The 15,647-nt window shown below is 38.7% G+C and overlaps 1 protein-coding gene across 1 annotated transcript in view; it reads right to left on the minus strand.

Annotated features, from left to right (window-relative positions):
- The window catches only part of pou6f2 (POU class 6 homeobox 2), a 115,546-nt gene that overhangs the window by 43,022 nt on the left and 56,877 nt on the right, over nucleotides 1–15,647 (minus strand). Inside the window, exon 4 of the mRNA XM_081352606.1 lies at nucleotides 2,564–2,958. Within this exon, the coding sequence (XP_081208732.1) occupies nucleotides 2,564–2,958 (395 nt within the window). The remainder of the gene's footprint in view (nucleotides 1–2,563; nucleotides 2,959–15,647) is intronic.

The raw sequence follows: 15,647 nt of genomic DNA on the forward strand, positions 1-15,647 counted from the left end.
TTCAAAACAAAAGCTGTGTAAAAAATTAAAGGGGTCAGATCATACATGATAATATTAGAACAATTTTTATGTCATATTTAGTTTTACACAAAGTTGCAGTTGTTTTTGCAGATAAAATGCTCATTTTGAGGGAGCTTTGAGTTCGAAAAAGCTTTTTTTATTAATGAAAATGTCAGATCAAGGCAAATTTGATATGACATGACCCCTTTAAAAGACATGAGCTACAGTAACTGAAGCAACAAAGATTCATGTGTGCCATCTGTGGAGTTTGTTTCAATTTTATAAGCCTGCATGACAATAACAGATAACAAAATAAAATATCAACAAACTCATCTTAGCCAGTCATCACTGACATATGGTGCTTTGGACTTCCCAATGCAAGATCTTATTTGCAAAATATAAAATATGTTGAAAACTAATCTGGTTCAATCGGGTGCATATACTCTACATTTTCACAACATGTCAATAAGTGATTATCATAGAATTGTTTCAAACCTAGTTACACCAAAAACATCATTACTCGTAATTCAATATTCCGCAGCTCTTCATTTCCAATAATAGTCTATTGCTGTCGCTAGCAAGATGGCTGGGATAAACTCTTAACAATAAACTTTCAATTTTCATTCTTTTTCAGGGACAGGCTTGGCAAACAGGGCACCTCCTCCAGAAACAATATTTGTAATATCCAAGATTTCCCCAGACAGATTCAATCATTCAATTGAATTACTGCCCCATTCTCTAACATTCATCCTAGACCTCGTCTCACTCCAAAGCTCCATTCTTCCAGACATGTTGTGAATAATGTAGAAGAATGAGTTCTTTAAGTGAGGCGACATCATATTTAGGGGTCATTACATTGAGTCGATCAGTCTCTGCTGCCCCCGTGCCATGCAGCACTCTGGAGCTGCTCCCCATCACAAGTCAACTTATATTATAGCTTTAAATAACTTCACTTTTAGTGTGTAAACAAGAGTTGAACTGGGTGAGGAGCAATACAAAGGAAGGCTGCTGGCTACGGCTGTCTGGAAAAGTGAGGCGTTTATTTTGATATCACATGGTTTTTATCTTTTTTTCCAGATCAAAACCACCTAAAATTCCAGACTGTTGTCATATGAATGCAGAAAAAATGCAGTTATTATTTTAAATGGTAAGCGTTAAGTGATTTTGACCTATTACTTTAATAATATAAAATAACTTTAAAAAGAATGAAGAAAAAGAATGAAAATTAAAAATGCTGTTTTTATTTTAAAGGGGAAGTGTTCAGTGAATTCTGAACGTTAATTTAAAGGAGTCATGAACTGAGAAATCAAAATTCCCTTGATCTTTTGACATATAAGAGATCATTACTATAAAAACATCCTGTAAGTTTCAGAGCTCAAAACTTTCTCATTAGTCTAAAAACAGCTTATATTGAAGCCAATCTTCCAGAACAACAGGTTGTGGAATGTGCCATTTTATGGCTGTCTATGTAGTAGGAAAATAACGAGAGGGGAAAATGCAGGTCTATGCAGAAACTAAACGATAAAGATGGCTCAGAAGACAAGACACTGTGCAGTGCCAAGTTATGAAAAAACACAGTCTTTGCATTGCCTTCCTTCTGATCCCAACATTAGGAAAGAGTAAATTAACTTTATTTTGAATGAAGTTCCAGACCACATCAGTAAGAACTTGGTCCTTTGTTCACTTCATTCACTCTCGCCAAAACTCCCCTTATAATCAACGAATCTCTTATTCATATCGTGTTTGCACTATTAGCTATGATGAAATGATTCGTTAGTGTGCAGAATTTGAGTTGCAATGACGAGATCACTGCATTCATGCACTCAACCTGTCTGTGATCGGCTACAATGCTCATCCAATGCAACTTTTCAAGCCACAATCTAAATATGATGCATTAGATCTAAATATAACGCTATAATCAACACTTTTCACGATTAGTCAACCTTGAGAGCTGTAATAGTAAAAAAGGGGTTAAAAGTTTTTGAGAGAGTTTCACATGTAATTCTAGCTATTATATATGCAAAGATGTTAGCCAATCACAGCAGTGGACGTTTACATTGAAGTCTCACAGCAGACACCCCCCCCTCAAACAGAGCATTCAAATGAGAGGTTAAAATCAGGCTAGGAAAAAAGCCTTTTATTTCTAAATTATGACAATTATTAATGTAAAAATAACACTAACATAATAAGTGCACACCAGAAAATATTATGGAACAATAAAACAATGCAGTTCATGACCCCTTTAATGGTATAAAATAAAATAAAATAAAATAAAAAATAAATGTATGAATGCAAAATACAAAATAATATGAATGGAGAACACTGTAGTTATTGTTTTAAATGGGAAGTGTTCTGCAAATTCGTCCCTTTACTTTAATTGTATAAAATAACGTACATTGAAAAAGAAGAAATGCAGAATGCAAAATAATATGAATGCAGAAAAATGCAGTTATTATTTTAAAGGAGACGTGTTTAGTGAATTCGACTCATTACTTTATAAATGGTATAAAATAAAACAAAATACAATGAAATAAAAAATAATAATTTTCTTTTCCAATCTTACCTGTAGTGGTAGAGGAGGCGTAACAGGTGATGGCAAGCTGCGAGCTGGTGATTGGTTTTGCCTGTGAGGGGGCGGAGACTGGGGAGGCTGAGCTGAGCTATGATTAGAGGTGGTACAGGTGGAGGCGGAGCCTGGAGAAGGTCCAGACGCGTGTGATTGGATCGGAGGAGTGAGCTGATGATGGCTGGGTGGCTGGAGATGCGTTGGGCCGCAGAGATGTTGGTGCTGCTCCCGTTCTCGTTGTTGTTGTTCTCTTTCACGCTGTTCTCGTTCTCGTTCTCGCTGTTGTTGTTGTTGTTGCTGCTGCTGTTGATGATGATGATGCTGTTGCTGGTGATGCTGTAGCTGTTGGAGCTGTTGGAGATGCTGGAGCTGAGAGTTTAGGGATGAGGTAGCTGTGATGAGAGAAAGAGGAAGGAAGATGTTGATTTTTCATGATCTAAGTATATGATTATAAATATATATATATATATATATATATATATATATATATATATATATATATATATATATATATATGTGTGTAAAAAAAGCCAATTCAAGTTGAATTTAACTACAAGGGGTTTTGGATGTACAGCAGATCTAGAAGATAGAAAATAGTGTCATAGGCCAGCTTAAGTAAGTTCAGTGATGGTTCATTTCTGTTGTAAAAAAAGTTATTAATTTAGTTCATTTATGCTGGCTGTCCCTAGAGAAGGGTTAGGACCAGGACCGCATCCATGCACCTAGTCAACGTTAACGTATTAATATCGAGTTAAAAAAAAAGAACTCGATATTAATATGCTTCGAATTGAATTTGTGACACTATTAGCTTGACGTACTAATTTGCATATCTGACTCAGAGTATTTCATTTGTTATATCGGTTGTGATGTTAAATAAAGCATTAAAAACCGAAGAAGACTATTGCAACATGTCAGCGGGAAACTTATGGCTGGTACATTATCCTCTCATGCAGTTACAGATGCAGCATTTTGACTGTACCACTTCTTCTTCCGCTGCACGAGATGAGAGCACTTTTATCATTTTTTGAGTCAAGAAAGAGTCAGAGTTAGCGATATATTTCCTCCTCCCTTACTGCAAACCACTAGCTCTGTCTGGATGCGCTTAAATTAACAGTAAGGACGTGTTCCTGTCACATATCACACATGCGACAGAAATTAGGTTAATGCCAGCGAAATTGGCATAAGGGGCAAAAATCTAGCTGTGACGATCGGTTTATGCTTAAGCCATTTATGACTTTACTCCGATAAAGGAAAACGGGTTAATGCGTTTACATGATTGTGGCGAGCAGGACGAGGCCGAGGGCCGTGAGAGAGCGGCACGAGGCCGGTGGCGTGATTACTGATGAGCTACACCTGCGCGAAGCACCGGTCTCGTATCTCTCATGGAGGAGCGGAAGCATAAAGGAGGAGCGACGACAGTGAAGAGCGAGAGAGGACAGGCCTAAATTTGTGTTGTGTTGTGTTGTGTCGTGTTGTGTTGTGCATTTTATTGTGACAGCAGTCATCCGTGAGGGGCTGCTGTCTTTTACTTTTGTTTTGTATTTGTTTTACTTTTGATATTAAAGCTTTGTGAATGTTAGCCGGTTCCCGCCTCCCTCTTCCCATAACATCTGAACTGCGTTACAATGATCATGTGCATTGTCGGCTTATTAAGCGTAATCGGGTAAAGAACGTGCATGTAAACGTACTCAGTGTTCAGTACCCACTGGGAGATATTGGGTAGAAGTTGCCACACTGCCACAAAGTCTGACAGAGAGATAACTTTTTTTATATAGAATTGGTTTGTTCGGTGCCCTGAAGCAGCAAACTGGCAGGGAACAGCCAAACCAACCGAAAGGAGGATTCGCTTGGAATGGAACGGTGGATGGCTTTGCCTCCCGAATCACCGGTGGTGGCGGTGTAAGTAGAAACGCCTCCTGAGAGCCCTGAGGGAAAACGGGCACACAACGACGAAGAGCGCATCCACCGACTTCCCTCAGGATTTTTTCTTTGCTGCACTTGCGTACATCAGCTCTCTCAGATCTGATCTCTCCTTAGTCAGCTTGGGCTGAGTGTGTCTCCTGGCCCCTATATCTTTGTGTGGCAGGGGGTGGGACTTAAGAAGCCACACTCTCCTTCTGCTCCTCTCTATGGGAGCTGGCCCCCAGCAAGGAGCTCCTTGAATGCCACAACAGTGCTAACTGCGTCGTCGAACAGGCCAGAAGGCAAAATCAGGGAATCAAGGAGGAAGGCCTTATCTCTTTCTATGATGCCTGTCAGGATGATCGACAGGTGTCTTTCTGTGGCAACCATGGCAGCCATAGCGCGGCGATATCACAGCACATCTGCTTGGTTGCATGAAGGGCTAAATCTGTGGCTCGACTGAGGTCTTCTAATGCCTGAGGCCCTAATCCCTCACCATGATCCAAATCTCTTCCTTGTCCCATACCCCTGGTCACGCATTCTGACCAATGTGGTGTATATGGCTGTGGCTTGGTTATATACTCAAGTGCAATATGTGTTCCTCTACGATCTCAACACCTCAGTGTGGAGATCAGGGAAGAACAGGAGATGGCGGCGGGGAGGCTGTTCATGTGCGGATGTCTACATCCAACCCCTCAGAATCAGCTGCAGATAGCATGAGTTCCTCGTTCTGGTCTGAAGAATTCTCAGAGCGAGCTTCAAGATCCAGAACGGGGGACCTCTGTGTCAGCAGAGAGCACGAGAGATAGGACATTTTCATCCGTCTCAAACGCCGCCTCCGCTGACTCAACCTGCGAACCCCATTACCAAAGTCGCAACACTGCCTAGACAGCCATCGGTCCTTTTCCCTCGAGAAGAGGGCCAAACGGTATCGTAGATGGCGGATGTTGAAGCGATTGCAATGCTCACAGTCAGCCCCCTCAAGGACTGAACTTTTATGTTCCTCACCTAAACACATAACTCACATGGGGTGTGAATCGTCCACCGTAATAAAGCGGAGGAACAGAGTCGCACATTTTCTGTTTCTCAACCCTGCCACGTCAACAGACTGTTCTCCTGACTAATATTTCCACACACACATTTGACATTTGAGAAACACAGACACACGCTTAAACATACGGCTTCTGAAGACAAAGAAGCTTATGACGTGTATTTCAGGCATATATTTTATGTCCATAAAGCTTGACCAAGAGAATGGCTCGTTTTCACACGTGCTTCAGACACTGGCTCACGCGTAAGTGTTCCTATAGCGTCGATGGCATGACGCAGCATCAAAGTTCATTTCGCAAGGGAACATTTCTATTTTCAGTGAAAAGAAAATACATTTTCAGAACTATGAAAATGGTACAAAAATAACTAAAGAAGGAATGTTTCTTGGCTATATTTTTCCTCTGAATAAATGGAACATAATTCATGTGTACTGGAAACTCTGAATGTCAAAGCTTTTTTTTTTTGTGATACATGAGGAGAAGAATTTCACTATAATTCTTATGAATTCATTAGACTTCTTCTTTGTAAGAAAGCAATAGAGCCTAATCTCAGGAGAGTGACTCACCAGACACTCTGCTGGGATCAGATAAACAACTTTACTCCTATACACTGTACAAAAGACCTATACACTGAACTGGATTTAGTCCATGACAGAACAAGATAGCCTAGGTTAGACTCTTAAAGCCTCTTCCATTCACATGTTCATGCCAAAATCAGCCTTATTCCTGCACACACTGAAGCACGACTCGCATACCAGAAAGTGTCAACTCAAATTATCCATATACCTTTTGAAAGAAAACATTGAAAAACAGATGGGCAACACATTAGAATGAATAAATGACCTTCTGTCTTCTCTGCCGGAACCAGAGCAATGCTTTGCAGACAGATGCCTGACCTCTGCTCAACGTTCTGATAATGAACTCTTCACTGCAAAGTCATCAAACAGAGATGTTTCTTCTACACTGCACTTAAACCCAAGATGTCACAAACATTTTATGGGCACCATTATTTTGAAGTTATAACAGAAATGAAACCACCAAGATGTCCTCCTTTGGTGGCACCGAGATGATATCGCACAGCAATATCTCAATATTTGAATCAATTTAGGTGTTGAATCCACACTGTGTTTGAGACTGACAACCATATAACTAACAGGTGTGACTGAGTCTCAAATGATTCTGTTCATGCACACTGCAAAAATCATTTCAGTATTTTTGTTGTTTTACTGCAAAATTGTGTATGTCATGTCTTCTGTTCAGAGAATATATTTGAACATCTTTAAAAATATATATATAAATAAATTATAAAAAAAACTATATATATATATATATATATATATATATACATACACACCCCCCGCCCTCATTTTAAGCATAAAGTTATTAATTTAGTGTTCTCTGAAAACATCTTGATCATTTATTAATCTTAGTAATATTAATTTCAACATTTACTAATACATTATCAAAATCAAAGGTTGTATTTGTTATAATGTACTGTGAACTAACATGAACAAACAAACAACAGCTGGATTTTTATTAACTAACATCAACAAAGATTAATATATACTGTAACAAATGTATTGCTCATTGTTAGTTCATGTTAGTTTATATATGAATTAATTACAATAAGGTTCATTAGTTAACATTAGTTAATAGATTAGGACAAGCAGTTTGAAGGATGGATACATGTCCTAATTATTTAATTAAAGATGTTGGTAATTAGGACATCTATCCATCCTTCAAACTGCTTGTCCTAATTGACAAGTTATTATTTAATAAATTTTATAATAGGCCTACATATATATAGACATTCAAACAAACAAATAAATCATCTATAGACAAATATCATCTAGTTTTCTAACATCAGGAATAATTTGCATACATTTTTAAAATCAAAGCCCAGTGTAAACCATCCCAAAAATAAATCACCAAATAATTGAACAATGGATCGATGTTCAGCTACAAAGCGAGACTTGTATCGGCAAGCATATGTTTGTGCACAGCGTACTTGACAAGAAGTGTTCATAATTAATTGATGCAGATGAATAATTAAAACCAGGAGATTTTTAGCTGAAGACAACTAAGAAAATACATTGGTGCTGACGTTTCTTTGATTAGTGTGGCTACTCGTGCATCACAACCGGACAGGCAGGCGAGGTTTTGACGCACCGCAAGCTTTCTCTCCCCTACTCCGAGAAAAAAAGAAAAACAAAAAAAAGTGTCTCTCAACCAGTAAACAGCCCACTTTTACATTTCTTCAATCGCCTGACACGTTGACACGGCTCTCACACCCCAGCATGAATTATATATATCATCTGCGCCCGGGAAAATTCCAAGAGTCCAATTCGCGCTTGAAATGTTGGGGCAAGTTGTCTCGCAGGCCCTGACAGGGCGTACATATGTGGCGCTCCATCGCACAACTATAGAGGAAGCCGAGCGAGCTGCTACAAGTAGAAAATAAGTGAACAAGAATAGGAGGAGGACAGGAAAAAAAAAGGACAAAGAAAAGAGAAAGCCTGAATCCTGTCAAAAATATTATCGAAACCAAGGGGAAGATCAAAGGTGATGGGAGGGTCTCCTCACGCAGCAGTCGTGAGACCGGAGAAAGAGAAAGAACAACAAAAGAATATAAAGAAAAGGAAAACAAATAGAGAGACTGAGAGAGAGCCACAGGACGGTGGAGAAACCCCATGTGGCCCTATTATATGGGCAGCACTGCAGGTAAAACTCTGGTTGAGAGCGAGTGCTTTATAAACTCTGTCATCTCGTTACGAAACATTGCTAACCTTCCGTTCTCTTTTAAACATACTCGGTCTCGCTGCGTACGAAAGAGGATGAAGACTTTGAGGATTCTGTGATGCAGACCTTGAGCCAAAGAGTCGGGTGCAATGACCGAGCTGCAAAGGTCTGAATGCATTGAAAACACAATATCTACACAAATACAGGGCAGAAATACCACGTTTACTTCGCTGGAGTGTTTATATGAAAAGAAGACAAGGACATGGAGAGCAGATGAAAAGAAATAATGCTTTCTTTCTTGGGTGATGACAAAAACATGTAATAAAGAATACACATAAACACAATACACATTGCTCTATTCAGTTCCACTGAAAATTAACCAGAAAATGATGTATGACGGCATTCCCATTGGAGATACAGAAAGCAGTAAATTACTTCACGCGTCTATAGAATGACAAAAATTCAAGGATGCAGGGCAACAATAGTAATGTCTGCAATCTAGCAGTTCTCATATGAACCACAGGGCATGTTAAACAGTTTAAGACATTAAAACAGTTTGTTTAGGCTTAAAATAAGGTAATGAACATGATTTATGACCATGACCCATGATTTATTTATTACACAACTTAAAGTATAGAAATAGAGCATAATTGAGATATATTATTGATTTTTAGGCAACCTAAAAAAGTTTATCTAAATTAACTGATAATAATAAGTGTTTCTTGAGCACCAAATCAGCCTAATAGAATGATTTCACTGAAGACGGCAGTAATGGCTGCTGAAAATGACATATTAATAGAAAAAAGTTACTTTAAATTATAACGTTACTTGAGTTCTTTAACTAAATCATTTTTTTTACTTAAAAAATATATATTTTATATTATTATTAACTGAATTATGAATTTTTACATTGTTTTATCTTTTTTCACATGTTTACGAAACCACAGAATGCACTGCTAAAGCTAGCATTGCTCATAAGTCAATATAATAAAACATAAATAATAAATGCACTGCCAGTGGACAAAGCATCTAGATTTGTAGCGCACTATATATGCTGTCCTTTTTCTCTTTTAAAGGTCATAATACATTCAAATCGCATGTCATATTAAAACATAAATTGACAGGTAGATTACCTCACTATTTAATTCATTTGTATTCCATAAGCAAAAGTAAAGAGCAGACATATAAACCTTGTCAGACCCTCAGAAGTCTATAGTTATGAAATAAAACCTGACAACTTTCTCAAAGCACACACAAATGAAGCCAGGGCCCATCCTGACAGGTTCTGTGACCCGCCTGACGTATGGATGCTCTGTTTTTGCCTCCCTGCACCTGAATCCACTCCAATTTAGTACCTTTTTTCTTTCTTCCCTCTTCTTGAGACCGACCTGAACTCAAGCAAAGCAGCAGCCAACAGAATCCTCCAGAACAGATGACAGAGACGCCTCTGTTTAACACAAACTCATTTTCCTCACCTCAACGACCCTGTGTGTGCCAAACTCCCAGTGTAAAAATCACCTGTGGTGTGTTTGATGTGTGTGTGTGTGTTTGCGCAGCTGATTGTCAGAGGTCAGCGCGGAGGTCATCAAGAAGCGACAGGGTGATAGCACTATTTTTGTCTCTAGTATCAGAGAGAGTGTACAAGGCAAAGCAGAGTATCTCATTAAAACACTGTCTGTCTGTATGTCCCATACAACACACTTTCCTCTGGGGGCGTCCACCTGACGAACACAACAACTTATGTCTCGGTCTGATCTGTGTGTAAAATCGGTTGGAGATAGAGATTAACTGACGATTAAAATGCTAAATCTATTATATGCATGCATACATCTCATTCGCTAAGAAATATTGACTGACATTTGAATCCTGTTAAAGACCTGTCAAAGTGATTGATTGCAAAAATTGTACACTACTAAAATTTCATGATGCATCCCACTTTAGAAATAATAGTGACAGCAAAATGAAGTCACACACTCGCGCTTAGACACACACACAGGCTGCGCAGTGAATTAAAGGCCAATCGCAAGGTCAAAAGTAAGTAACCCTGAGTTAATTAAATCGGTGGAAAATGACTGTGGTGGAAGAAACTAGTGAGAGGAGCGGAACAAGAGAGGTCTGATGGTGTGCTTATGTACGGTGGCCGGGAGGGGACATGTTCGGTTCATTTAGTTTTGTAGTGGCCACAACATATAAACTCGTGGGAACGTGATATTAAATCTGGGGACCTCATAACATCTCATGGGTACGAGATTGTATGTTGAGGGAACGACATCCGTTTCTCGTGGCTACGAGTTTTATAACATGTGGGAACCGAATCTTCACACGCAACACGAGCTGCTCCTTTCACCCCGGTCATAATTAACTTAGTTATTTGTTAATTTAAGTTTCTCATAATTTGTTTTTGTTAATTGCCTTAAACGGGACTTTATTCGTGACAAGAGTATTTCATTCAAGCCAGCAAATTTTCAACGAAAAAGCCCATTTAACTTAAGAATGCGCTTCAGGTGTCTTTCTTAAAGGTCCCGTTCTTCGTGATCCCATGTTTCAAACTTTAGTTAGTGTGTAATGTTGCTGTTAGAGCATAAATAATATCTGTAAAATAATAAAGCTCAAAGTTCAATGCCAAGCGAGATATTTTATTTAACAGAAGTTGACTACATCGAACGGCCCGTTTGGACTACATCCCTCTACTTCCTTCTTTAATGACGTCATTAAAACCGTTTTTTGACTAACCTCCGCCCACAGGAATGCTCCCTCAACTCTACCGAAATTCGTTTATGTACTTGCGCACTTCTTATAACTTACTGTGTTTACTCAGCTCTTACGGTGATTTTCTGAAGTAAAACTGATGCTTCATCTTTTGTGTGATGTACAATAAACTTTATTAAACTCATCAGTAGCCTATATGTTTGATCATCATTCAGACAGCAGACTTGTAGGCTATTAATAAATAATGGATACATACAAGCAGATGACAAATACGTTATAATAACCGTAATTAAACTACTAAACTATACCTGTTTCATCTCTATACAGAACTCTGACTCTGTAGGCATTATTGTCCGACTCGAAATGAACACCGTTACGAGAGTTTCTGATATTATCATCATTCCGTGAGATGAAATTGTCCTGAGAGACTGTGCGCGAGCTCATGAAGCTCCGCCCCCTGTGCCGTGCAGCAGCAGCTTATTTGCATTTAAAGGGCACACACTAAAACAGTGCGTTTTTCTGTGCCCCAAAAAATGACAGTTTAAACATGCTGTAAAAAATGATCTGTTGGGTGTTTTGAGCTGAAACTTCACATACACACTCTGGGGACATCAGAGACTTATTTTACATCTTGTGAAAAGGGGCATAATACGGGACCTTTAATGCCAGAGACCGCACTATATCTTTATATGACATTCCTAATTCAAAGTAAAATGTTATTTCATCAGTCATCTCCATCTCTGACTGCTGTATATGGTTACAGTACTGACCGGTGTGGTAACTCGTGGCCACGAGAAATAGATGTCGGTCTCTCAAAATATGAAGTCGTGGCCACGGGAAAATATATCGTTCCCTAAACATATGATCTCGAGGCCACAACATGATGTCGTTACCTCAACAAAATGATCGAGTGGCCACGATTTATTATCACATTCCCACGACTTAATATGACGTTCCCACGAATTAATATCTCGTGGCCACAACATATTATCACGTTCCCACGAGTTTATATGTTGTGGCCACGACAAAACTAAGTGAACCGAACATGTCCCCTCCCGGTCACCGTACTTATGTATGCTCTTACAAGTTCTTTAGTCAAAAGCGTTAATTGATTTTCTCTTTTTCTTGCTATTTGACTTGTTATTTAACATTCATGACGCAGACTGCATACTCGCCAAATAGGCATTTTGAAAAGAAAAAAAAGTCCTTTCAAGTACTATAAACCTCAAAAGGGAACTCTAATCAGTTCTGTTGTGAGTTGTGTTCACAAGCAGCGCACCAGTACTGAATTTAGCTCTCTTTTGTATCTTATAGTGCTTGAATGGTTTAAAAGCACCTTTAAAGACTGAATGATAGCGGAAAAAAAAATTGATTCCAGAAAAAAAAAAAAAATCTGTCTGGAATGCATTTGCACTATAAAACACAAAAGCTTACTTACTAGCAGAAAAAAGGTCAGTGTTGGACTAAATGAGTAAAAATATAAAATATCAGTACCGCCTTTAGCAGATGGCACCTCCATTGCTTACAGTGGGGCTCAGACATTATTAAATGATTCCCTAGCAGTGATTTGGATTGGGATCAGACAATGCTTAAAGGCAGAGAGGTTAGACTGCAAGTGAGAGGGCCTTGAGTGTTTATAGCACTGAAGTGGACAGCGTGTTAGGATCAGACCACAAAGCCCCTCGTCTGACATGCATGTCTGATCAAAGTGTGTTACTGCTATGGGCTCTGCTGGGGATTTAAAGGAATTCTGGGCTGTCTTCCAGAGAGAACAAGGTGTAAAAGTGGTTTTCTGATTAAAAAAAGAAAGAAAAAAAACAACAACATTTGACTGAGCCACAAAATGTTCTTTGAATGTTTTTTGGCCGGAAATATTGAAATTAAAACTTTTTGTTTTGTATTCTTTCTTCTATAAGAAACCTATTTGCAACCTTTTTACTTGTATTTAATTTCTGAGTAAAACTGGGTGTTCAGTGATAATATTCCTACATCACCTTGTGAAAAAGAATTGTGCTTAATTGAATTGAATGTGCACTTGTAGTGTAATATAAATCTTTAAATAATATTTAAAAAAGAAAACTGGTTAGCACTTTATTTTACTGTCCTTGTTACATATATTACATGTACTTACTGTAGTAAAAACAGTAAATTATGCATAATTACATGCAGCTAACTTTAATCCAAACCCTACTCCTAAGCCTAAGTACATGTTGTTAATTAATATTATAACCATAATATATTACTAACTGTATAATTACACTGTATCAAGTACACCAAACAAAGTAACCAAAAACTGTTTTTGCAGATAATATAATATTAACGAAATAACACTCAAGTGTACTTAAAAATACACATTCATGACTATGTTTCTTAAATGCACTTTTAAAAAGTTCACTTTGTAATAATGTCACATTAAAAGTTATACTTTTAAGTACATTTTAAATCATTTTGTTTTAATCTTTTGACATGCTTTAAAGTACACTTGTTTTGATGTGTTGACTAACATACTAAAATTCATGCTTGATTATAATTGTAAGTGCAGCGTGTTATTCAACATTACACAAAGCTAATATATTTTAGTAGTACATTGCAACCGAATCATTATGAATGCGTAATTTAAAACACATTTAAACAGATGACATACAATTTCAGTAGAAATGACATTAAAGTATATTTTAATTTACCATAAATGCTTGTCAGAACATTCTGCAGCACACTTTAACCATATTTCAAAGACAATAGAAGTAATTATGAAATTACACTTAAAGATGTACTTAAGTCCTACTTAATTGTGTTGAAAAAGTACTCTTAAGTTATAATGTAAAAAATATATTATTCAATATAAATTAAATGTATAATACATTTTCATATAACTGCAATTAACATGCAGTTAAGTGTCCAAAAACATTACATTCAGTTCACACTAAAGTATATTCTTTTAAACTATATTATTTCCACAAGTATTTCTGCTAAAGTGCACTTCTTTTTTTTTTTTATAAGGGCCAGCTCATCACCAGCTACTTTAACTCACTAACATTACCTGTGCTCACCATCTCTGTCTGTCTCTTTGGCCTGTCTGGCTTGGCTGTCCCATGCGCCCAGTTCCCGAGGTCCCCCCCCACCCCCCCCACCCCCCCCACCCCCCCCCCCGCCCCTTTCCCCTTAGTGTCTAATGCAAAATTTATGCTCACGAGGTGGTTTCAGTGGGTGGAAAAATCAATACCGCCGGGCCCTGATGCGCCAGCGAGAAAGAGTGCTCTTTGACTGACAGTAAAAGCATGAGGAGGGGATCGAGGGGGCACTTTTAAAGCGAGGATAGGTGGACGACAGCACAGAATTGGCCTATCCACATCATATTACAGCCTCATTTAAAGTCGGATTCCGATAGCAATTCCTTCCATATTCAAAACGAAGACATGTTTTCAGCAAAGACCTATTTGAGGATTACACTCCAGTTCTACCTGCTATTAAAAAAGCATTTTTTTATATACATCATTGTTGTTCTGCCCTCAGCTGTATTCCTGATGTTGATAAGCGCAAGGCTGCGCAGGCAGCGGTGTCGAAATGAAGTGATTTAAAGACAATGTGCGTACATCATAAGGTCTTTGTTGTTGGCTGCCTGCATCGTGCTTTGCTTTAGCCTTTGAAAAACAAGACGGAATGTGTACGCATGTATCTGAAAAACCAATTCGGGTGTGAACCAGGGCTCTGAGAAAGTGTGTAAAGGAAAAAGAAGTTTCAATGGAACGAAACGGCTTTAAACAATAGGATTTGCCCTAAATCCTTCTCCCAATATCATTCACCTCTTTAATTATTCCTTTTGCTCGTCTCGCGGAGCATGTAAGCGCTATTGCGTTCAACAGAACGAAGGGGAGAGGAGCGCTGTGCCCGCGGGCAGCCGGTCTGTTGAAACGTAGAGCTCTAAGTGACATGACACCGCTTGTGATTCCTAATGCACTTTAATAAATTCCAATACGGCTAGAAAAACGCAAGTAGAAAAGTCACCCACTGATTCGAAACGCGAATTATCCCGGAATATCAAATACGTACAAATTTGTGTGCGTTGTCCTTTTATTTTGGTTGCGACGAGCGTCCCTGACATACACTGAACCCTTTTATGAGCTCGCAAACAGTTTTGCAACAACATTTTAAACAGCAGACTTCCTTGCACAGTTCTTTGGGGAAAAAAAAACAAGCATATGGCATTTAATACGACCTCAGCTTTTTGAGACAAGCACCGTGATCCTTTCTGCCGGTTTAGTAGTTTCTCTCCTGCATGGCCTATGAGGTATTTGAGCGGTCTGAGCGATACATGATGAATGAAGTGGCGTGCTACTTATGCGCTTATCGTGCTCAGTGACTAGCAACAGGTTCAGCAGAGGCCAGCCACAGTAAATGAAACTCCTCAGCAGGACAATACATCATCAGAGCAAATGTATGCGGCCCAGACGTACACGCGCGCATCTCCGGCTCGTGCAGGACACCGACAACAGGCGTGATGGGAAGGAGGAGGAGGAGGAAGAAGAAGAGGGTGGAAAACGTAGCAGAAAAAAAAGATGGAGGGAAAGGGTAACAAGGAGAGAAGGAGAAGAAAGAAATATGGTCTGGGATGTGTGGTAGCAGAGCGGATTTCCTATTAGCCGATGGACATTGTTTCTTTTTTAACATTAACTGCCCAGGCT

The sequence above is a fragment of the Scardinius erythrophthalmus genome, assembly GCF_964197995.2.
Source record: "Scardinius erythrophthalmus genome assembly, chromosome: 22".
In the NCBI taxonomy this organism is placed as follows: Eukaryota; Metazoa; Chordata; class Actinopteri; order Cypriniformes; family Leuciscidae; genus Scardinius; species Scardinius erythrophthalmus.